Source organism: Trachemys scripta, chromosome 7, assembly GCF_013100865.1.
Source record: "Trachemys scripta elegans isolate TJP31775 chromosome 7, CAS_Tse_1.0, whole genome shotgun sequence".
Classification (NCBI taxonomy): domain Eukaryota; kingdom Metazoa; phylum Chordata; order Testudines; family Emydidae; genus Trachemys; species Trachemys scripta.
In genome coordinates this window covers 33779616-33802545 of record NC_048304.1, presented here as the reverse complement: position 1 = coordinate 33802545, position 22930 = coordinate 33779616, and the positions used below count along the sequence as shown (strand labels likewise).

At 43.7% G+C, this 22930-nt stretch overlaps 1 protein-coding gene across 2 annotated transcripts in view; it reads right to left on the bottom strand.

Annotated features, from left to right (window-relative positions):
• Positions 1-4458: 4458 nt before the first annotated feature.
• AHNAK (AHNAK nucleoprotein) overlaps positions 4459-22930 on the bottom strand; it is a 36190-nt gene continuing 17718 nt past the window's right edge. The window contains exons 5-6 of one of the 2 annotated variants that reach the window (XM_034776151.1): positions 10766-22573; positions 4459-10543 (exon numbers count right to left, since the gene is read on the bottom strand). In XM_034776151.1, coding sequence (XP_034632042.1) covers positions 5348-10543; positions 10766-22573 — 17004 coding nt within the window. In that variant the 3' untranslated portion in view covers positions 4459-5347. Of the gene's footprint in view, positions 22574-22930 lie in introns of both variants that reach the window. The other variant, XM_034776150.1, reaches the window with a different exon arrangement.

Here is a 22930-nt window from a genome sequence, read left to right as displayed (position 1 = left end):
TGCAGCTGGGTGTCTGAATTCTGGAGACAGGAAACCTGCTGAGCAGTTTTTAGTTAAAGTCTGCAGCTTTGGTGGGGTGGACCAGACCTGGGTCTGTGTTGCAGCAGGCTAGTGTTTCTGGCTTAACAAGGCGAGTCCTGCTTAGCTGTATCTTAACCAATCATTTTAAACTAAAGTACTCTCAACTGTATTTTTCACCAATCTTAGCCCATTATGAAACAATTCTTTAATCAGACCCCCACCTTAATTGATTTAAATCTTGTAAAACAGTTTCCGTCTGTTGCATAATTAATCAAAGAACCAAAAAGGAACCATACAAATAAACAATAGAGAAGTTAGGGACCATAAAGGTAAAACAATAAAATTGATTTCACACCCCACAACCATTAAGTGATTCCTTGCCAGACAGTATGACATCAAAGTTTTCTTTAAACATCTTAAGAGAGTCCTTGCTTATCTAGTGATGGTGAATACTATTGGGAAGGGAACCTTAACAGCCCAATATTACATTGTTTTGATATAATTTAGATGGAATGTGAGGATGTGACTTTCTGCTTCTTGGCTCATGGCTGCTGCTTTCCTACTATGGCTGCAAAAAAAAGGCTTCAGACGTTACAACGTCGCTGATATTCTTTAAATAAAAAAGAGCTGAAACCAGATACCCCACCAGGCACAAATCTCCAATACACACATTCAGACTTGATTTTTGTCCTTAATTCCCCACTTGAACCAATCTTTTCAGATTGACCTATTCTGTTTAAACTGAGACTTCCGAACTAAAACACCAGTATCTGTCTTTCAGGAATAGGTGCTGAATTGCAGGAAGCTGTAAATTATGTGTATGGGGAAAAATAAAAATCCTGCTAACCCAGGAGTGATGAGTGGGGCTAGCCCCAAGTCTTTCCGGTACCCCATACCCACTAACAATCTCTTGCCGGTACTGCGTATTGGAGAGTACCGCCCTACTTGCACTACTGCTTCAGGCTCATCTAGCATTGGCCTGCTTAACCCAGGGTTCTGAGTTCAATCCTTGAGGGGCCATTTAGGGATCTGGGGAAAAATCAGTACTTGGTCCTGCTAGTGAAGGCAGGGGGCTGGACTCGATGACCTTTCAAGGTCCCTTCCAGTTCTAGAAGATGGGATACTGTCAGCTAGGATTCTGAGCAGGGTCACCTGCAAGTGCACAGGGATGGTGGGACTGGGGTGGGTGGGAATCCATCTATGGGACAGGGGAAGGTACCTCTCCCTAGGGTCAACAGAAGAGATCCTTGCATAGGACAAGAGGCCCCCATTCACTGTTTATTTCCCCCCACACTATCTCTCACCCAGAGTCCAGTCTCCCTCTGCTGCCATGCAGCATCATTTCCTGCACTGTCCAGCCTCCAGCCAAGGGCTCAGAACATCCTGGCTTCTTTCTCCACCATGCAGGAGTGTTTCTCTTTCTTGGGCCAGCACCGCCGCCTGGGCTCTGCCCTGTCTGGGGGAACTGCGGTCACTGCCCCACAGAGCTCCACACCCCACTGGAACACGGTTAATGCAGCCAGAGAATAACCATCTAGGCAGGCAGCGAACAGGGCTTCTGTGCACAATGGTGCAGAGCCCACAGCTGGGATCATAAATCTACAGGTACTTTGGAAGTAATAAGATAGTGGCACTGATGTTTGAGCAGACAGGCACATTTCCTGAGCTCTCCCCTTCCACACTGTTCATCACTTCAGTTGGTATCATCAAGCGACTGCAAGCTCCAAGGTTCCAAGCCAGCAGGTATTTCAAGCAACTCTGTTCAAGGGTATCTAGACATTATTTCCAGGCTGCATTTCAGTATTTGACTTCTTGTTTAAGAGTCTGGGACAATGTACACTCCAGGAAAGAATCAACTGGACAAATTCATTAAATTGGACAGTGGAGTTACACCAGGACAAAACCGCACAGTCACCACTGAACTGAACTAACCTGATCAAGCAAATCTAGAACCTTTCACAAGAGTTAGTAGAAGAGCAGTTTGCTGCTATTTCTGTAAAAAGGCCAAAGTAGCAATTTAAAAATAAATCAAATCAATTTGGTCCTGTAAATAGTCACCCTTTTACAGTTCTGTCTAGAAACACAAAACCAGACAAATAATTCTACTTGACAGCAATTTTGCATTTTTGCCTGTGAGAGCCTCTCAGCATAAAACTACCTTTGAAGTCACGGGGCATTCAGGCCCATGATACTTTTGCACTTCAGACTCCCCAGGGCTTTGATGAGAGCTTTGGTGGCAGAAGGAAAGTTAACTATATAATTATTCAATCTATTTAACAGAATTAGGCCCAAATGAAAGCTCTAGTTTTAATTAAACGATAGAAAACATTCATACATACTCCCTTCACTGTGGTCGCTCCATAGAGACCAATCACTAAGGGACCCCTTCTGCCAGGTCTTGTCAGTAGCAGCAAGGACCTGGTTGAAATATCTAGTGATTCTGCTTGAAATTAACAAACACACTGGCTCAAGCTCCCACCAAGAAGCCTGGGGAAAACTAAATCCCCCTCCTTAGGGCCCTTAACAGGCAAATTTTCTCTCACAAGTAACTGTATGTGAAACAAAGAAAACTTATAAGAGAAAAGGGACAGCATTCATATGGGAAACAATAAATCAACTGCATGGCGAATGAATACTAAGCAAAATCCCCACTTCCACAGTACATTGGGCAATGTCATTTGCCTCAGTTTCCCCACCTGCAGATCTGACAGTCCTATGAACAAATATTCCTTTAGCACACCACTTCCCTCCTTTTCCTCCTGCTGGCCTCCACTCATGGTTTGCAGTCAGAAGTTAGTACTGTTCCCAGGACAGCATCTCTCACAGCTACTACTGTCTTCAGCCACAATATAAAGGTTGAGTTCTGAGGCTCTATTATATAACCCAGCTCTCAGTGATTCCAGGTCCGGTAGCTGCGAGGTAGGAGAAGACTCGCTGTGGAGTGCACTATCCAGCCTCAGCAGAGAAAGACTCAAGCAACTCCTGTAACACCCTAACAAAACCCAGATTTTTTTTTTTTCATTTGGCTTGCAGTTTACTACCCAGTGATTGGAGACTGAGGTATAGGAAACGGCAACCCCTTATTTAGGGCATATTCACTACAATTCTTCTCCCCTTTAGTCATGCAATTAGGCAAATAACATTTCATCACCCCTACAGCCAAGATTTGCATTCATTTTAATCCAAAATGGCCAAAAATTATCACATTGGCCAGGTAGGAATCACCCATGCAAATGAGGTCTCTGCTCACTCTCTCTCTCTCTAGTTCACCAATAGATGAAGAGGGCTCCTTTTCTCTAAAGCCCTATCCAAATTTGCATATGTCCATGGAGAGCCTAGAGCTGGGCTAGCAGAGAGGCTGAGGGTCAGGATTGAGGGGCATCGGCAGAGGTGTTTGGGGGTGGTGAGGAGCTCAGGGCTAGAGGAGCGGGGGGGCTGTGGGTTGAGATAGTGGGGTATTGGCAGAGTTGTGGGGGGGAGCCCAGGGCTGGGCTAGTACAGGGGCATCAGCAGAGGTCGCTATATGTTGCAAGCAGCTGAGTCCAGGGCTGGGTGAGTAAGTAACAGTGGGTCAGGATTCAGGGGCACTGGTAAATCTGTGTGGTTGGTGAGCCCAGGGTTGGGATGTCTGGGGGATTGTAGGACATGATTGAAGTGCATTGAAGTTGGAACAGGGAGTGCTGGTTGGTCTCTTCAGGTTTAAATTGGGAGGCCGATGTTCTGTCCTGTCAAGAATTGAGGGGGGGGGGGTCTCTCCAGGATGTAATTAGGGGAGATGAACTTCATAAATTAGAAATGTGCACCCCACCACCCAAAATACACCCATCTGTAGTTCCTTCCCTGTGCCTTCATTAGGGGCTTAAGCCCATGCTCTCCCCTCATCAGATAGGGGAGGGAGTCACTGGGAGTTTCACCCTCCCCTTGTACTCCCTGTCCAGAGAAGTTGCTTTGGGTCTCCCGCCACCTGACCCTTCCAGTGTCTGATGTGGATTTGCTGGAGGATTTGCCCATCCTGGGCTGGGAGCAATCACTGGGTGTTGTTATCCTCTCCTCCCTATGTAGGAGGAGTGATTCCAGTTGTGACCAGGAGGCTGGGGACCAGAAGGGAAGGGAGAATGGCATCAGACCCTGTTCCACTTCTGTCTGCAGGATGGGACAGCTATAGTGGCTGTGTCTGGCAGAGGGGTAAAGGGACTATAGGAGCAAAAGGGGGCAAAAGCAAGGGAGCCAGGTGCATCAGCTAGAGCACCTGTGTCCAAAGGAGGTGAGGCAGAGGAGGGAAAGGAGTCCAGGTAGGCTCAGTTCCAGCTGCATTCAGGGGACTGGAACAGAGAGCGGGGCATTGGGAAGCTTTTGCATCTGTCCTGGGGGACAGGGGAGAGGCACAGCTGGAGCATTTTAACCTCCACCCCCTACAACAGCAAAGCAACAGATGAGCAAGGTTAATAAACAGTTTATTTGCATTTTACAAGATCAATCTTCTTACATTCTCAATTCATTTGCCATTAAAGTGCTGAAAGATTTTTTTTTAAATCAAGATACATTTGTTAACAGAAACTATAACAAATATCAGAAAAGTGGCAGTCACAGATTTTTGCACCATAACTAAGAAAAGTCCTCTCTTATAATACAAATAATGAAACAAATATACGGAGACAACTAAGATGGTGTCAGTCGAATCCAACCCAAAACAGGTTAGTCGTTTATTGGTAAATTCTGTTTTTCTTCATGACATTTATCATAAGCAACCTGGATTCTCTAGTCTTAAATTAAACTGGGGGTACTTTTCTTACCACCACAACTATCAAAGCTAATATAAACCACAGCTTTCTGTGATAAACACTCCGTGTCATTTTAAACCCCACATTACAAGGGAAAGTGACATATTTCAGTTGTATCTATATATTTTACAGTGTTTTCAATATATCCATTCTCATTATAGAAATGTAAGCCCTGCAAATAAAAGCCAAAAGGTAATTAAAATGGAAACATTATTTCCATAAACCAACACTGAGAATATCCAGTAAAATGAAAAGGATATCAAAATAGCTTGCTAGTAAACTTAAGCTCTCAGCATTTAACGCGCAAACCAAAGATCATGAACACAAAGAAACTTTCAAATACATCAGATGAACTGTGGTACAGCTCCAGGGTCACTTGCTTTTAAACTCTCCTCTTTTTTGAGTAGGCAACATGACATCTAACATTTCACTAGGCACCATTCATTTTATTGCTGAGGTTGAAAATATTTCAAGCTATGAAATTTATATACAAACACACAGAAGATATATATATATACATACACAGACATATATACACGGACGCTTTACTCTTTCTTTTTGGCAACGGTCAGTTCTACTGCTGGCACTCGGAACCCTCCCTTTGTCCCGCTGTCATTACTCGAAGAGGAAGACAGGCGGGATTTCTTGGACGTTAATGAGACCCCACTCCCTGGCATCTTTCCTGCTTCATCGTCACTTCCAGTTACCTCATAAGAACCTTTAGTTTTTGACCCTATCCCTCCAAACGTTCCAAATTTCATCTTGGCCTGCTTTTCTTTCTCTGCTCCTGAGCTGCACTCAAACTCCAAGGTGCCAGTGGGGGTTGACTGGGAGGAATGTTCATCGCTAAAGGAAGATGACCGATGACGTGGCTTTTTGCTTTTAAATAACGAAAACTTCCCTTTAGGTGAAGTGGCAGCAGCTTCCCCTCCCCCCAGTTCACCCTCCATAGAACCTAAACTTGCCTTGGAACTTTTTAAATCTCCTTTAGATCCTGAAATGGACACTGAGGCTTCTGGTGAGCCAACACTGGTGCCTTTGCCTTTAGGTTTTGAAAAATTAAACTTTGGCATCTTAATTTTAGATTTCTTAAGTTTGACATCTGGCTCTTCAAACTCAGCCTCCACTGCACCAGCCTGGAGACTGGCATCTGGCTGAGGGAAGTTAACATCAACCCCTACTTCTCTTCCTGTTACCTCATGCCCTGAAGACACAAATTTAGGCAATTTCATCCTGGGGAATGTCACTTTTCCTGATGCACTTTCTAAGTTACTTTGTGGAAAATTCATATCTATGCCAGGACCTTTGATTCCTACCTTGGGACCTTTCAGACCACCCTCTATCTTTGGTCCAGAAACATGAAGACCCCCTGCAACATCTGGCACATTCATTTCTACATCAAAACCAGAAGATGAAAGCTGTGGCCCTTTGAATTCACCACCTGAATGCTGAATGCCCAAGTGTGGTGCCCCAACATTTACATCAGGAGCTTTCATGTCTCCAGAAATGCCGAAACCTCCTTTGATTTTAGGTTCTTTCAAATTTACATCAAAATCTGACCCAGAAACTTTTGGTGTTGATACACTGAAGGCAGGACCTGTTAAACTGACATCAGGAGCATCAGCTGCAATACCCACCCCAGAAATCTTCATGCCTTGGGACCCTGAAATGTCACATTTGGGCAGTTTAACTGAAGGCATTTGAAGATTTCCACTTTTGATGCTGATATCTGGTACTTCCACTCCAACTTTTGGGCCTTTAACATCACCAGCACTATTAATATCACCCTTTAGGTTTGGTCCTTTTAAGTTTAAGTCAATGTCAGGTGCAGAGATTTTTGGAGCTGAAACTTGAAGTGGTTGCATTTTAAATGTAGGCCCTTTCAATTCTCCATCAATCCCTGAGCCAGTAAGGTCTCCTTTAATTTGTGGTCCTTCAATACTCACACCCATGTTAGACCCCTCAACATGAGGACTAGAAATGCCAAATTGGGGGAGCTTCAGTGAAGGAAGTTTAATTGCACCTCCTGGACCTTCCAAGTTAACATCTGGCGCATCTACAGCCACTTTTGGGGATTTAATGCCACCAGAAAGATCAAAATCTCCTTTTAACTTTGGTCCTTTCAAATTTACATCAAAATCTGGGGCAGAAATACCTACCGATGGCATTTTCACTGTAGGCCCTTTGATATCAAGGTCTGGGGCACTAGGATGTACATCCATACCTGGTGCTTTCATGCCCCCCTCAATTTGTGGGGCAGAAAATCCAATGTCCCCTTTCATGTTCAGATCTGCTTGAGGTCCCTCCAAAGTTGGAGATTTAAACTTGGGCATTTTAAACTTTCCTCCAAAGCCTTTCATATCAACATCTGGTGCATGTATGTCCACCTTTGGACCTTTAAGGTCACTAGAAACATCCAGGTCTCCTTTTAGTTTTGGTCCTTTCAAGTTTACATCAAAATCAGGTCCAGAGACTTGGGGCATTGAAAGGTTTACTGATGGCATAGTCACCTTAGGTCCCTTCAGTTTTGCATCTACTCCTTCAGTTGCAGGAACACTCACACCTCCTTCAATTCTTGGAGCTGATACATCCACGCTTGCTGAGGGGAGCTGCATATCAGCTCCTTCTAAATTCAGACCTGGTTTCCCTATCTTGGGCAGTGAGAACTTGGGGAATTTTAGTTTTCCTTCTGGACCTTCCAGGTCTGCTGTGGGAAGACTGACATCACCTTTTACTTTTGGTCCTTTCAAGTTAATATCAAGATCAGATGCAGAGAATGAAGGAGCAGAAATGTCCACTGAAGGCAGATTCACAGTAGGTCCTTTAAGTTTGATGTCAGGGGCATTAATGTTTGTGTCAGTACCTGGGATTCTCAGATCACCTTCCATTTTTGGACCAGCTATATCAATATTTCCACTTGGAAGTTTGACCTTAGGTTTCTTAAGATTGATATCAGGACCTCCAATGTTAACATCAGGAAGATTTGCGCTGATACTGGGGGCTGTAATGTCAAGACCTGATGACTTCATATCACCTTTGATACCTGGTGTGGAAACCTCCAAATCGGGTGCTTTAAATTCTCCTTCCATTTTAGGAACTGTCACAGAAGCATCAGCTTTGAACTTAGGTGATTTAATATCAAACTCAACATCTGGAAAAGAGATTTTCCCAAACATTGGTTTCTTTCCTTTTGGGGATTTGACATTAATATCTCCTTTTATTGTTGCCTCTGGGCCAGTTACATTGAGATCTAAATCAGGAGATTTCAAATTTGCATCAATCTCACCACTGGGTAGACTCATATCAAATCCACCCTTCTTTCCTTTAATTTTAGGGCCACTCATATGAAGTTTAGGCATTTTAAATTTGCTTTTTTTTCCTTTGCCAGAAATGCCAATATCAGGAGACTCCACATTCAGTTCACCTTCCGGGACAGCAATATCCACTTCGGGAGATTTGATTTCTGCCTTAGGACTTTTAATTCCAAACCCAAATTTTGGTTTCTTAAATTTGGGAAGTTTAACATTTCCCTCAAGGCCCTCAGTGGTAACATCTGGACACTCAACATCAAGCTCAGGACTTCTAACCCCAAATTCTGGGCCTTTGATATCAACTTCAGGACCTTTAAGATTACCCTCAATCTTGGGAGCAGAAACATCAAAGTCCCCCTTCATTTTATGACCTTTCAAATTTAAGTCAATGTCTGGCATTGAGATTTTGGGTGTCTTAAAATGCATCTCAGGCATCTTAAATTTTGGCCCTTTCAGTTTTCCTTCTGGACCTTCAATGTTCAAATCAGGAGCACCAATATCTATCTTAGGACCTGAAATATCAACCTCTCCCTTTGGAAGACTTACATCCACATCTGGGCCTTCCCCTTTGAACCCAGGTGTACTGAATTTAGGCAGCTTCATTTTGGGTAATTTCAGTTTTCCTTCAGGGCCATGAATATCGATGTCTGGTGCATCAATGTCCACTTTGGGAGCTTTGATATCAAATTCAGGACCTTTCAAATCACCCTCTATTTTTGGACCAGAAAGATCTATGTCTCCTTTCAGTTTAGGTGTCTTTAGATTCAGGTCTACATCTGGCATGGAGATTTTAGGGGCCTTGATGTGCATTTCAGGCATCTTAAATTTGGGACTTTTCAGTTTTCCTTCTGGCCCTTCAATGTTGATATCAGGTGCATCTATGTCCAATTTGGGGCCTTTAATGTCAATTTCAGGACCTTTCAAATTCCCTTCTAATTTTGGAACAGAAACATCCATGTCTCCCTTCAGTTTAGGCCCCTTTAAATTCAAGTCAAAATCTGGCATGGAGATTTTGGGTGCTTTAATATGCATTTCTGGCATCTTAAATTTAGGACCTTTCAGTTTTCCTTCTGGACCATCAATGTCAAGATCAGGAACATCAACAGACATTTTTGGGGATTTAATGTCTATCTCTGGACCTTTTAAATCACCTTCTATCTTAGGGACAGAAACATCCATGTCTCCTTTAATTTTAGGGCCTTTTAAGTTTAAATCAATGTCTGGCATGGAGATTTTAGGTGCCTTGATATTCATTTCAGGCATCTTAAATTTTGGACCTTTCCATTTCCCTTCAGGCCCTTCAATATCCAAATTGGGGGCATCAATGTCTATCTTAGGACCCGAAATATCAACCCCTCCTTCTGGAAGATTTACATTCACATCCGACCCTTCCCCTTTGAACCCAGGCATGCTGAATTTAGGAAATTTCATTTTGGGCATTTTCAGTTTTCCTTCTGGGCCATGAATATCGATGTCTGGTGCATCAATGTCCACTTTGGGACCTTTGATATCAAATTCAGGACCTTTCAAATCCCCTTCCAACTTAGGTCCAGAAATATCTAGATCTCCTTTAAGCTTAGGGCCCTTAAGATTGAAATCCACATCAGGCATTGACATTTTAGGTGCCTTAATATGCATGTCGGGCATCTTAAATTTGGGACCTTTCCATTTTCCTTCTGGGCCCTCAATCTCCATATCAGGAGCATCTATGTCCAATTTGGGAGCTTTAATATCGACTTCAGGGCCTCTCAAATCACCTTCAATATTTGGCATAGAAACATCCACATCTCCCTTCAATTTGGGCCCTTTTAAATTCAGATCAAAGTCTGGCATGGAGATTTTAGGTGCTTTAAAATGCATGTCAGGCATCTTAAATTTGGGGCCTTTCCATTTCCCATCTGGACCTTCAATCTCCACATCAGGGGCGTCTATGTCCAGTTTGGGGCCTTTGATATCAACTTCTGGGCCTTTCAAATCCCCTTCTAATTTTGGTACAGAAACATCCACATCCCCCTTCAGTTTAGGGCCTTTCAAATTCAAATCAATGTCTGGCATGGAGATTTTAGGAACATTGAAATGCATTTCAGGCATCTTAAATTTGGGACCTTTCAGCTTTCCCTCTGGACCTTCAATATCCAAATCAGGAGCATCAATGCCTACTTTTGGACCTGAGAGATCAATCTCCCCTTTTGGAAGGCTTACATCCATGTCTAGTCCCTCCCCTTTGAACCCAGGCATTCCAAACTTGGGCATTTTGAATTTGGGCATTTTGAGTTTACCCTCTGGGCCGTGAATATCCACATCTGGTGCATCAGTGTCAACTTTGGGGCCTTTGATATCAAACTCAGGACCTTTCAAATCCCCTTCCAGTTTAGGGCCAGAAACATCCACATCTCCCTTGATTTTAGGACCCTTCAAATTCAAATCAAAGTCTGGCATGGAGATTTTAGGTGCTTTAAAATGCATGTCAGGCATCTTGAATTTGGGGCCTTTCCATTTCCCATCTGGACCTTCAATCTCCACATCAGGGGTGTCTATGTCCAGTTTAGGGCCTTTGATATCGATTTCTGGGCCTTTCAAATCCCCTTCTAATTTTGGGGCAGAAACATCCACATCCCCCTTCAATTTAGGACCTTTCAAATTCAAATCAATGTCTGGCATGGAGATTTTAGGAACATTGAAATGCATCTCAGGCATCTTAAATTTAGGACCTTTCAGCTTTCCCTCTGGACCCTCAATGTCAAAATCTGGAGCATCTATGTCCAATTTGGGGCCTTTAATATCAACTTCTGGGCCTTTCATATCACCTTCAAAATCTGGTACGGAAACATCCACATCCCCCTTCACTTTAGGGCCTCTCAGGTTCAAATCAAAGTCTGGCATGGAGATTTTAGGTGCTTTAAAATGCATGTCGGGCATTTTAAATTTGGGACCTTTCCATTTTCCCTCTGGGCCTTCAATCTCCACATCGGGGGCATCTATGTCCAGTTTAGGGCCTTTGATATCGACTTCAGGACCTTTCAAATCACCTTCTAATTTTGGAACACAAACATCCACATCCCCCTTCAATTTAGGGCCTTTCAAATTCAAATCAATGTCTGGCATGGAGATTTTAGGGGCCTTGATATTCATTTCAGGCATCTTAAATTTTGGACCTTTCCATTTTCCTTCTGGTCCTTCAATCTCCACATCAGGAGCATCAATGTCTAATTTAGGTCCTGAAATATCGATTTCCCCCTTTGGAAGACTTACATCCACATCTGGTCCCTCTCCTTTGAACCCAGGCATTCCGAATTTGGGCATTTTGAATTTAGGCATTTTGAGTTTACCCTCTGGGCCTTGAATATCCACGTCTGGTGCACCAATCTCCACTTTGGGACTTCTGATATCAATTTCAGGGCCCTTCAAATCTCCTTCCATCTTAGGGCCAGAAACATCTATGTCTCCTTTAAGTTTAGGGCCTTTGAGGTTAAAATCAATGTCAGGCATTGAGACTTTCGGTGCCTTGATATTCATTTCAGGCATCTTAAATTTGGGGGCTTTCCATTTTCCTTCAGGACCTTCAATATCAAGATCTGGAGCATCAATGTCCACTTTGGGACCTTTGATATCAAACTCAGGCCCTTTCAAATCCCCTTCTAGCTTTGGTACAGAAACATCTACATCCCCCTTCACTTTAGGTCCTTTCAGATTCAAATCAAAATCTGGCATGGAGATTTTAGGTGCTTTAAAATGCATATCAGGCATCTTAAATTTGGGACCTTTCCACTTGCCGTCTGGGCCTTCAATCTCCACATCAGGGACATCTATATCCACTTTAGGGCCTTTGGTATCAACTTCAGGGCCTTTCAAATCCCCTTCTAGTTTTGGTACAGAAACATCCACATCTCCCTTCAATTTAGGGCCTTTCAAATTCAAATCAATGTCTGGCATGGAGATTTTAGGAACATTGAAATGCATTTCAGGCATCTTAAATTTAGGGCCTTTCAGTTTTCCATCAGGAGCTTCAATTTCCAAATCTGGAGCATCAATGTCTATCTTGGGGCCTGAAACATCCACCTCCCCTTTTGGAAGTTTTACATCCATATCTCGTCCCTCTCCTTTGAACCCAGGCGTTCCAAATTTAGGCATTTTCAATTTTGGCATTTTGAGTTTACCCTCTGGGCCATGAATATCAATGTCTGGTGCACTGATGTCTATTTGGGGGCTTTTGATGTCACCTTCAGGCCCTTTTAAATCCCCTTCTAGCTTTGGGCCAGAAACATCTAGGTCTCCTTTCAGTTTAGGCCCTTTCAGATTTAACTCCACATCTGGCATTGACACTTTAGGTGATGAAATGCTTAGGAAAGGCATTTTAAATTTAGATCCTTTTGCTTTCCCCTGAATGTCCACATCTGGAGCACTCACATCCACCTTTGGTCCAGAAATATCAGTATCAGATTTCTTAAGTTTCACATCCACATCAGGGGTTTGAACTTTAGGGCCAGAAAAACTGAATTTAGGAAGTTTAAATCTCGATTTTTTTGTCTTTCCTTCTATATCAAGTTTTGGAGCCTCAAGATCAATATCTGGTCCTTTGACTTCAACTTTGGGACCTTTCAAATCACCCCCTACTTTGGGAAGAGAAACATCCACATCTCCCTTCAGTTTAGGACCTTTCAAATTTAAATCGATATCTGGCATGGATATTTTAGGAACGTTAAAATGCATTTCAGGCTTCTTAAATTTAGGACCTTTCCATTTTCCTTCTGGCCCCTCAATTTCCAAATCAGGAGCATCAATATCTACTTTTGGACCCGAGATATCGATCTCCCCTTTCGGAAGGCTTACATCCACGTCTGGTCCCTCCCCTTTGAACCCAGGCATTCCAAACTTGGGCATTTTGAACTTAGGCATTTTGAATTTACCTTCTGGGCCATGAAGATCCACATCTGGTGCGTCAATGTCAACTTTGGGGCCTTTAAGATCAAATTCTGGACCTTTCAAATCACCCTCAATCTCTGGAACAGCAACATCCACATCTCCCTTCACTTTAGGGCCTTTCAAATTCAAATCAATGTCTGGCATGGAGATTTTAGGTGCTTTAAAATGCATGTCAGGCATCTTAAATTTGGGGCCTTTCCATTTTCCTTCAGGACCTTCAATATCAAGATCTGGAGCATCAATGTCCACTTTGGGACCTTTGATATCAAACTCGGGCCCTTTCAAATCCCCTTCTAGCTTTGGTACAGAAACATCCACATCCCCCTTCACTTTAGGTCCTTTCAGGTTCAAATCAAAATCTGGCATGGAGATTTTAGGTGCCTGGATGTGCATTTCAGGCATTTTAAATTTAGGACCTTTCCATTTCCCATCAGGGCCTTCAATCTCCACATCAGGGGCATCTATATCCAATTTAGGGCCTTTAATATCAACCTCAGGGCCTTTCAAATCCCCTTCTAGTTTTGGAACAGAAACATCCACATCCCCCTTCACTTTAGGGCCTTTCAAATTAAAGTCAATGTCTGGCATGGAGATTTTAGGTGCTTTAAAGTGCATGTCAGGCATCTTAAATTTGGGGCCTTTCCATTTCCCATCTGGACCTTCAATCTCCACATCAGGGGCATCTATGTCCACTTTGGGACCTTTGATATCAACCTCAGGCCCTTTCAAATCCCCTTCTAGCTTTGGTACAGAAACATCCACATCACCCTTCACTTTAGGTCCTTTCAGGTTCAAATCAAAATCTGGCATGGAGATTTTAGGTGCTTTAAAGTGCATGTCAGGCATCTTAAATTTGGGGCCTTTCCATTTCCCATCTGGACCTTCAATCTCCACATCAGGGGCATCTATATCCAATTTAGGGCCTTTGATATCAACCTCAGGGCCTTTCAAATCCCCTTCTAGTTTTGGAACAGAAACATCCACATCCCCCTTCACTTTAGGTCCTTTCAGGTTCAAATCAAAATCTGGCATGGAGATTTTAGGTGCCTTGACGTGCATTTCAGGCATCTTAAATTTGGGACCTTTCAGCTTTCCCTCTGGACCTTCAATGTTCAAATCTGGAGCATCTATGTCTACCTTGGGCCCAGAAATATCCACCTCTCCCTTAGGAAGTTTTATATCCACATCAGGGCCCTCTCCTTTGAACCCAGGCATGCCAAATTTGGGCATTTTGAATTTAGGCATTTTGAGTTTACCTTCTGGGCCATGAAGATCCATGTCTGGTGCATCAATATCAACTTTGGGGCCTTTGATATCAAACTCAGGCCCCTTCAAATCACCCTCAATCTTTGGAACTGACACATCCACATCTCCCTTCACTTTAGGGCTTTTCAAGTGTAAATCAACATCTGGCATGGAAATTTTAGGTGCCTTGATGTGCATTTCAGGCATCTTAAATTTGGGACCTTTCCATTTCCCATCTGGACCTTCAATTTCCAAATCAGGAGCATCAATGTCTACTTTTGGACCTGAGAGATCAATCTCCCCTTTCGGAAGGCTTACATCCACATCTGGTCCCTCCCCTTTGAATCCAGGCATTCCAAACTTGGGCATTTTGAATTTAGGCATTTTGAGTTTACCCTCTGGGCCATGAATATCCACATCTGGTGCATCAATGTCAACTTTGGGGCCTTGGAGATGAAATTCAGGACCCTTCAAGTCACCTTCTAGTTTTGGAAGAGAAACATCAACATCTCCTTTCATTTTGGGACCTTTTAAGTTTAAGTCAATGTCCGGCATGGAGATTTTTGGTGCTTTGATTTGCATTTCAGGCATTTTAAATTTGGGTCCTTTCAGCCTTCCTTCAGGACCTTCAATATCCAACTCCGGAGCATCAATGTCTATCTTGGGACCAGAAATATCCAGCTCCCCTTTTGGAAGCTTCACATCCACCTCTGGTCCCTCTCCTTTGAACCCAGGCATGCTGAATTTGGGCATTTTGAATTTAGGCATTTTAAATTTACCTTCTGGGCCATGAAGATCCACATCTGGTGCAGCAATGTCAACTTTGGGGCCTTTTATATCAAACTCAGGACCTTTCAAATCACCCTCAATCTTTGGAACAGCAACATCCACATCTCCCTTCACTTTAGGGCTTTTCAAGTGTAAATCAACATCTGGCATGGAGATTTTAGGTGCCTTGATGTGCATCTCAGGCATCTTAAATTTGGGACCTTTCAGTTTTCCTTCTGGTCCTTCAATATCCAAATCTGGAGCATCAATGTCTACTTTTGGACCTGAGAGATCAATCTCCCCTTTCGGAAGGCTTACATCCACGTCTGGTCCTTCCCCTTTGAACCCAGGCATGCTGAATTTGGGCATTTTGAATTTAGGCATTTTAAATTTACCTTCTGGGCCATGAAGATCCATGTCTGGTGCCTCAATGTCAACTTTGGGGCCTTTAAGATCAAATTCAGGACCTTTCAAATCACCCTCAATCTTTGGAACAGCAACATCCACATCTCCCTTCACTTTAGGGCCTTTCAGGTTCAAGTCAATGTCTGGCATGGAGATTTTAGGTGCCTTGATGTGCATCTCAGGCATCTTAAATTTGGGACCTTTCCATCTTCCCTCTGGTCCCTGCAGGTCAACCTCAGGAACATCAACATCCAGTTTAGGGCCTCTGATATCAACCTCAGGCCCTTTCAAATCCCCTTCTAGCTTTGGTACAGAAACATCCACATCCCCTTTCACTTTAGGGCCTTTCAAATTAAAGTCGACGTCAGGCATGGAGATTTTAGGTGCCTTGATGTGCATTTCAGGCATCTTAAATTTGGGGCTCTTCCATTTTCCTTCAGGACCTTCAATATCAAGATCTGGAGTATCAATGTCAACTTTGGGACCTTTGATATCAAACTCGGGCCCTTTAAAATCCCCTTCTATCTTTGGTACAGAAACATCCACATCCCCCCTCATTTTAGGTCCTTTCAGATTCAAATCAAAATCTGGCATGGAGATTTTAGGTGTCTTGACATGCATTTCAGGCATCTTAAATTTGGGACCTTTCAGCTTTCCCTCTGGACCTTCAATGTTCAAATCTGGGGCATCTAGGTCTACCTTGGGCCCAGAAATATCCACATCCCCCTTCGGAAGTTTTACATCCACATCAGGGCCTTCCCCTTTGAAACCAGGTATGCCAAATTTGGGCATTTTGAATTTAGGCATTTTGAGTTTACCCTCTGGGCCGTGAATATCCACATCTGGTGCATCAATGTCAACTTTGGGGCCTTGGAGATGAAATTCAGGCCCCTCCAAGTCACCTTCTAGCTTTGGAACAGAAACATCCACATCCCCCTTCAATTTAGGGCCTTTCACATTCAAATCAATGTCTGGCATGGAGATTTTAGGCGCTTTAATGTGCATTTCAGGCATCTTAAATTTAGGACCTTTCAGCCTTCCTTCAGGACCTTCAATATCCAACTCTGGAGCATCAATGTCTATCTTGGGACCGGAAATATCCATCTCCCCTTTTGGAAGCTTCACATCCACCTCTGGTCCCTCTCCTTTGAACCCAGGCATGCTGAATTTGGGCATTTTGAATTTGGGCATTCTGAATTTACTATCTGGGCCATGAATATCCACATCTGGTGCATCAATATCAACCTTGGGGCCTTTGAAATCAAAATCAGGACCTTTCAAATTTCCTTCAAGTTTAGGAGCTGAGATATCAACTTCCCCTTTTATTTTAGGGGCTTTTAAATTCAGGTCTACATCAGGAACAGAGATTTTTGGGGCCTTGATGTGCATTTCAGGCATTTTAAATTTGGGACCTTTCATTTTTCCTTCTGGCCCGTCAATGCCTATGTCAGGTGCATCAATGTCCAGTTTGGGGCCTTTCATGTCAATCTCAGGTCCCTTCAAGTCACCTTCTAGCTTTGGAACAGAAACATCCAAGTCTCCCTTCAGTTTGGGCCCTTTCAAATTTAAATCCACATCTGGCATGGATATTTTTGATGGTGACATTTTCCAAGAAGGCATTGAGAATTTGGGCCCTTTCAGTTTTCCTTCAGGACACTCAAGATCCACATCAGGTGCCTCAATGTTTAATTTTGGCCCTTTAATATCAATTTCAGGTCCTGTCAAATCACCTTCTATCTTTGGAACAGTAACATCCATCTCCCCCTTCATTTTCGGTGCCTTGAGATTCAGGTCCACATCCGGCATGGAGATTTTAGGTGCTTTAATATTCAGTTTAGGCATTTTAAATTTAGGTCCTTTCCATTTGCCTTCTGGGCCTTCAATGTCCAGCTCTGGAGCCTCTATATCTACCTTGGGAGCTGAAATATCAACCTCTCCCTTTGGCACGTTTACATCTATATCAGGTCCTTCAAGTTTAGGGCCTGACACATTAAATTGAGGCATCTTCATTTTGGGCATTTTCAGTTTTCCACCTGAACCCTGCAGCTCAATATCTGGTGCATTAATATCTATTGAGGGGGCATTGATGTCAACATCAGGACCTTTCAAATCACCTTCTAGCTTTGGAATAGAAACATCCACGTCTCCTTTTAGTTTGGGACCTTTCAAATTTAGGTCAATGTCTGGCATGGAGATTTTAGGGGTCTTGATGTGCATTTCAGGCATCTTAAATTTGGGACCTTTTATTTTTCCTTCCGGTCCCTCAATGTCCAAACCTGGAGCATCAATATCCACTTTGGGACCACAAATATCCACCTGTCCCTTAGGGAGTTTCACATCCATGTCAGGGCCCTCTCCTTTGAACCCAGGCATGCCGAACTTTGGAAATTTCATTTTTGGCATTTTCAATTTGGCTTCTGGACATTCAAGGTCAACATCAGTGTCAACTTTGGGACTTTTAATGTCAATGCTGGGTCCCTTAAAATCACCTCCCATCTTTGGAACAGAAACATCCATCTCTCCTTTCAGTTTAGGTGCCTTTAGATTCAGATCAACATCTGGCATGGAGATTTTAGGGGCCTTGATATTCATTTTAGGCATCCTAAATTTGGGGCCTTTCAGTTGGCCTTCTGGACATTCCAAGTCCATATCAGGCACATCAATATCCATTTGGGGACCTTCAATATCAATTTGGGGCCCCTTAACGTCAATGCTGGGTCCTTTCAAATCACCTTCCATCTTTGGAACAGAGATATCCACATCTCCTTTCAGTTTAGGTGCCTTCAAACCTAGGTCCACATCTGGCATGGAGACTTTGGGTGTCTGAATATTTAGCTCAGGCAGTTTAAACTTTGGACCTTTCACTTTACCTTCTGGCCCTTCAATGTCTAAACTTGGTATATCAGTGTCCACTTTGGGACCGGAAATACCCACATCGCCTTTTAGAAATGTTATATCCATGTCTGGTCCCTCCCCTTTCAGCCCAGGTACACCAAATTTAGGCATTTTCAGTTTAGGCATTTTCAGTTTACCGTCTGGGCCGTGAATATCCACATTTGGTGCATCAATATCCACTTTGGGGCCTTTAATGTCAATTCCAGGAGCTTTCAATTCCCCTTCCAGCTTTGGAACAGAAACATCCACATCTCCCTTCAGCTTAGGGCCTTTCAGATTCAAGTCGATGTCTGGCATGGAGATTTTTGGTGTCTTGATGTGCATTTCAGGCATCTTAAATTTGGGACCTTTCAGCTGTCCTTCAGGCCCTTCAATGTTCAAACCTGGAGCATCTATGTCTATCTTGGGACCAGAAATATCCACCTCTCCCTTTGGAAGTGCTATATCGACATCTGGTCCCTCCCCTTTCAACCCAGGTACACCAAATTTAGGCATTTTCAGTTTAGGCATTTTGAGTTTACCCTCTGGGCCGTGAATATCCACATCTGGTGCATCAAGGTCAACTTTGGGGCCTTTAAGATCAAATTCAGGACCTTTCAAATCACCTTGTATCTTCGGAACAGCAACATCCACATCTCCCTTCAGTTTAGGGCCTTTCAAGTGTAAATCAACATCTGGCATGGAGATTTTGGGTGCCTTGATGTGCATTTCAGGCATCTTAAATTTGGGACCTTTCAGTTTTCCTTCTGGCCCTTCAAAATCCAAATCTGGAGCATCAATGTCTACTTTGGGACCTGAGAGATCAATCTCCCCTTTCGGAAGGCTTACATCCACGTCTGGTCCCTCCCCTTTGAACCCAGGCATTCCAAACTTGGGCATTTTGAATTTAGGCATTTTGAATTTACCTTCTGGGCCATGAAGATCCACATCTGGTGCGTCAATATCAACTTTGGGGCCTTTAAGATCAAATTCTGGACCTTTCAAATCACCTTGTATATTTGGAACAGAAACATCCACATCTCCCTTCAGTTTAGGACCCTTCAGATTCAAGTCGATTTCTGGCATGGAGATTTTTGGTGTCTTGATGTGCATTTCAGGCATCTTAAATTTGGGACCTTTTAGTTCTCCCTTGGGTCCTTCAACGTCCAAACCTGGAGCATCAATTTGTACCTTCGGACCGGAAATATCCACCTCCCCCTTTGGAAGTGTTACATCCACGTCTGGTCCCTCCCCTTTCAGCCCAGGCACGCTGAATTTTGGCATTTTCAGTTTAGACATTTTCAGTTTACCATCTGGGCCGTGAATATCCACATCTGGTGCATCAATATCCACTTTGGGGCCTTTAATGTCAATTCCAGGAGCTTTCAACTCCCCTTCCAGCTTTGGCACTGACACATCCACATCTCCTTTCAGCTTAGGACCCTTCAGATTTAAGTCGATATCTGGCATGGAGATTTTAGGGGTCTTGATGTGCATTTCAGGCATCTTAAATTTGGGACCTTTCAGGTGTCCTTCTGGCCCTTTGATGTCAATGTCAGGAGCATCTATATCTAGCTTGGGGCCTTTTATGTCAATCTGAGGTCCCTTCAAGTCACCTCCTATTTGTGGGACAGAAACATCCATGTCTCCCTTCAGTTTAGGCCCTTTCAGATTCACATCCACATCTGGCATGGATACTTTTGATGGTGACATTTTCCAAGAAGGCATTGAGAACTTGGGCCCTTTCAACTGACCTTCAGGATTTTCAAGGTCAATGCCAGGAGCTTCAATGTCTAGTTTGGGGCCTTTAATGTCCACAGTGGGTCCTTTGAGATCCCCTTCGATCTTTGGCCCTGAAATACCAACATCTCCCTTCAGCTTGGGGGCTTTTAGATTCATGTCGACATCTGGCATGGAGATTTTTGGTGTCTTGATGTGCATTTCAGGCATCTTAAATTTGGGACCTTTTAGTTCTCCCTTGGGTCCTTCAACGTCCAAACCTGGAGCACCAATTTGTACCTTCGGACCGGAAATATCCACCTCCCCCTTCGGAAGTGTTACATCCACATCTGGTCCCTCCCCTTTCAGCCCAGGCATGCTGAATTTTGGCATTTTCAGTTTAGGCATTTTCAGTTTACCATCTGGGCCGTGAATATCCACATCTGGTGCATCAATGTCCACTTTGGGGCCTTTAATGTCAATTCCAGGAGCTTTCAACTCCCCTTCCAGCTTTGGCACTGAAACATCCACATCTCCCTTCAGCCTAGGACCCTTCAGATTCAAGTCGATGTCTGGCATGGAGATTTTAGGGGTCTTGATGTGCATTTCAGGCATCTTAAATTTGGGACCTTTCAGGTGTCCTTCTGGCCCTTTGATGTCAATGTCAGGAGCATCTATATCTAGCTTGGGGCCTTTTATGTCAATCTGAGGTCCCTTCAAGTCACCTCCTATTTGTGGGACAGAAACATCCATGTCTCCCTTCAGTTTAGGCCCTTTCAGATTCACATCCACATCTGGCATGGATACTTTTGATGGTGACATTTTCCAAGAAGGCATTGAGAACTTGGGCCCTTTCAACTGACCTTCAGGACTCTCAAGGTCAATGCCAGGTGCTTCAATGTCTAGTTTGGGGCCTTTAATGTCCACAGTGGATCCTTTCAGATCCCCTTCGATCCTTGGCCCTGAAATACCCACATCTCCCTTCAGGCTAGGGCCTTTCAGACTCAGGTCCACATCTGACATAGAGATTTTTGGTGTCTGACTAATTAGTTCAGGCTTCCTAAATTTGGGGACTTTCCATTCTCCTCCAGTGTCTATATCTGGTGTGCTGGTGTCTACCTTGGGGCCTGCAATAGCAATCTCCCCCTTAGGAAGCGTCACACCCACACCAGGGCCTTCCCCTTTGAAACCTGATGCAGTAAATTTAGGAAATTTCATTGAGGGCAATTTTATTTTTCCTTCACCACTTTGAATATCAACATCAGGAGCCACAAGATCAATCTTGGGACCCTTGACACCAACTTTGGGACCTTCTAGTGTTGGAGAGGACACTTCCACCACTCCCTTCAACTGAGGTCCTTTGAGAGCCACATCCACATGTGGCTTTGCAACTTTAGCACCTTCCACTGAAGGCACTGTAAATTTCAGTTTTTCCTTTGGACCTTCCATATGAACAGATGGAGCTGTGATATCCAGGTGAGGAGCCTGTATCTTTGGCACAGAAATGTCTACACCTGCCTGTGGTGCTCGAACATCAGTATCAGAAGCTGAAGGTGAGAAGCCAAATTTAGGCATCTTCATTACAGGCATTTTTATTTTTCCTGGGCTTTCAATGTTAATTTCTGGAGCTTTAATGTCCTGCATATCAGATTCAATGCTCGAAAGAGGAATGTCCACCCTTGGAGCTTTGATATCACCTTGAATCTTAGGGCCAGAAATATCAACTGAAGGACCCTTGATTTTTGAAAATGATACATCAACTTTGGGACCTTCCATACCGCTTCTTATCTTGGAGCCTGAAATATCAAATTGCGGCTGTTTGCCTCCTGGAACTTCAGTTTTAACCTCTATGCCTGAAACACCCATTTTTCCATTTAGTTTAGGGCCGGTAATGTGAATATTTGCATCCAGGTTTCCCCTCTGTCCATTTGCATCGATTCTGGGCAAGCTGCCCTCTGGGCTTGTGACTCTAGTGCCAGAAACATTAACCGATTTGACAACGTCCACACCTGGAACTTGAATTTCTGCTGGCTTAAAGTCTGTCTGGGTTCTCGGGTGAATGCCTGTGACTTGAGGTCCTGAGACATTTATCTCAGTGCCCACCTTGGGCTCTCTCATGTGCACGTCAGGGGCACCAAAGTCCAACCTTTTGGTGGATGATTCAACTGTTGGTCCAGAATATGAGATGCCACTAGGTCTACCTCTGATGCCCATACTGAAGTCTGTTTTCCCAGACAAATCCACCTGTGGTATTTTGATCACGGTTTTCCCAGGTTCTTTTTCAATTTCTGTTGTTGTTATATGGGTGACTTGATGGCTTGGAATCTTAACTTTAAATTCTGGGCTGCTGATGTCAATCTCTCTTGCTCCTTCGTGTCCAGTGACATCTACGGTATAAGCTGTGACCTTTTTGGTGACGGTAATGGTTCGGCTTTCTGTATGTTCAGCTTCTGCTGCATCTTCCGACTTCAGACGTGGTTTAATTTTCGTTGTGTATATTCTCCTGTACTCTTCATCATCCCCACTCTGAAAATAAGAGAAATTGGTTAACACCAGAGTGCCGTAAGGAGAGATTTGAAGGAGAAGAGGGAGATTGGCTAGTGCTGCAGTAAAGTAACATGTGTAATAATCACTGGCCTTGACTCCCTCCTGAAGGGCTGCAATTTGCATCTCCTTCCTTCAGGGGGGCGGCTATGACAGAAGGTCAAGTCACCCTGGGCCCTGCTGCTCTTTTCTATGAGCAGCTGTACATTCATAGGAGCTGCTGCCCCACAGAGATGCTGACTCAGCATACCTGGCCTGTCCCCATCCCTGACCATCTCTGCAGTGTCTGACTCCAGGCTCTCGAGGTATCAGGTATCTTTCTGCAATGCCCTCTCTGGC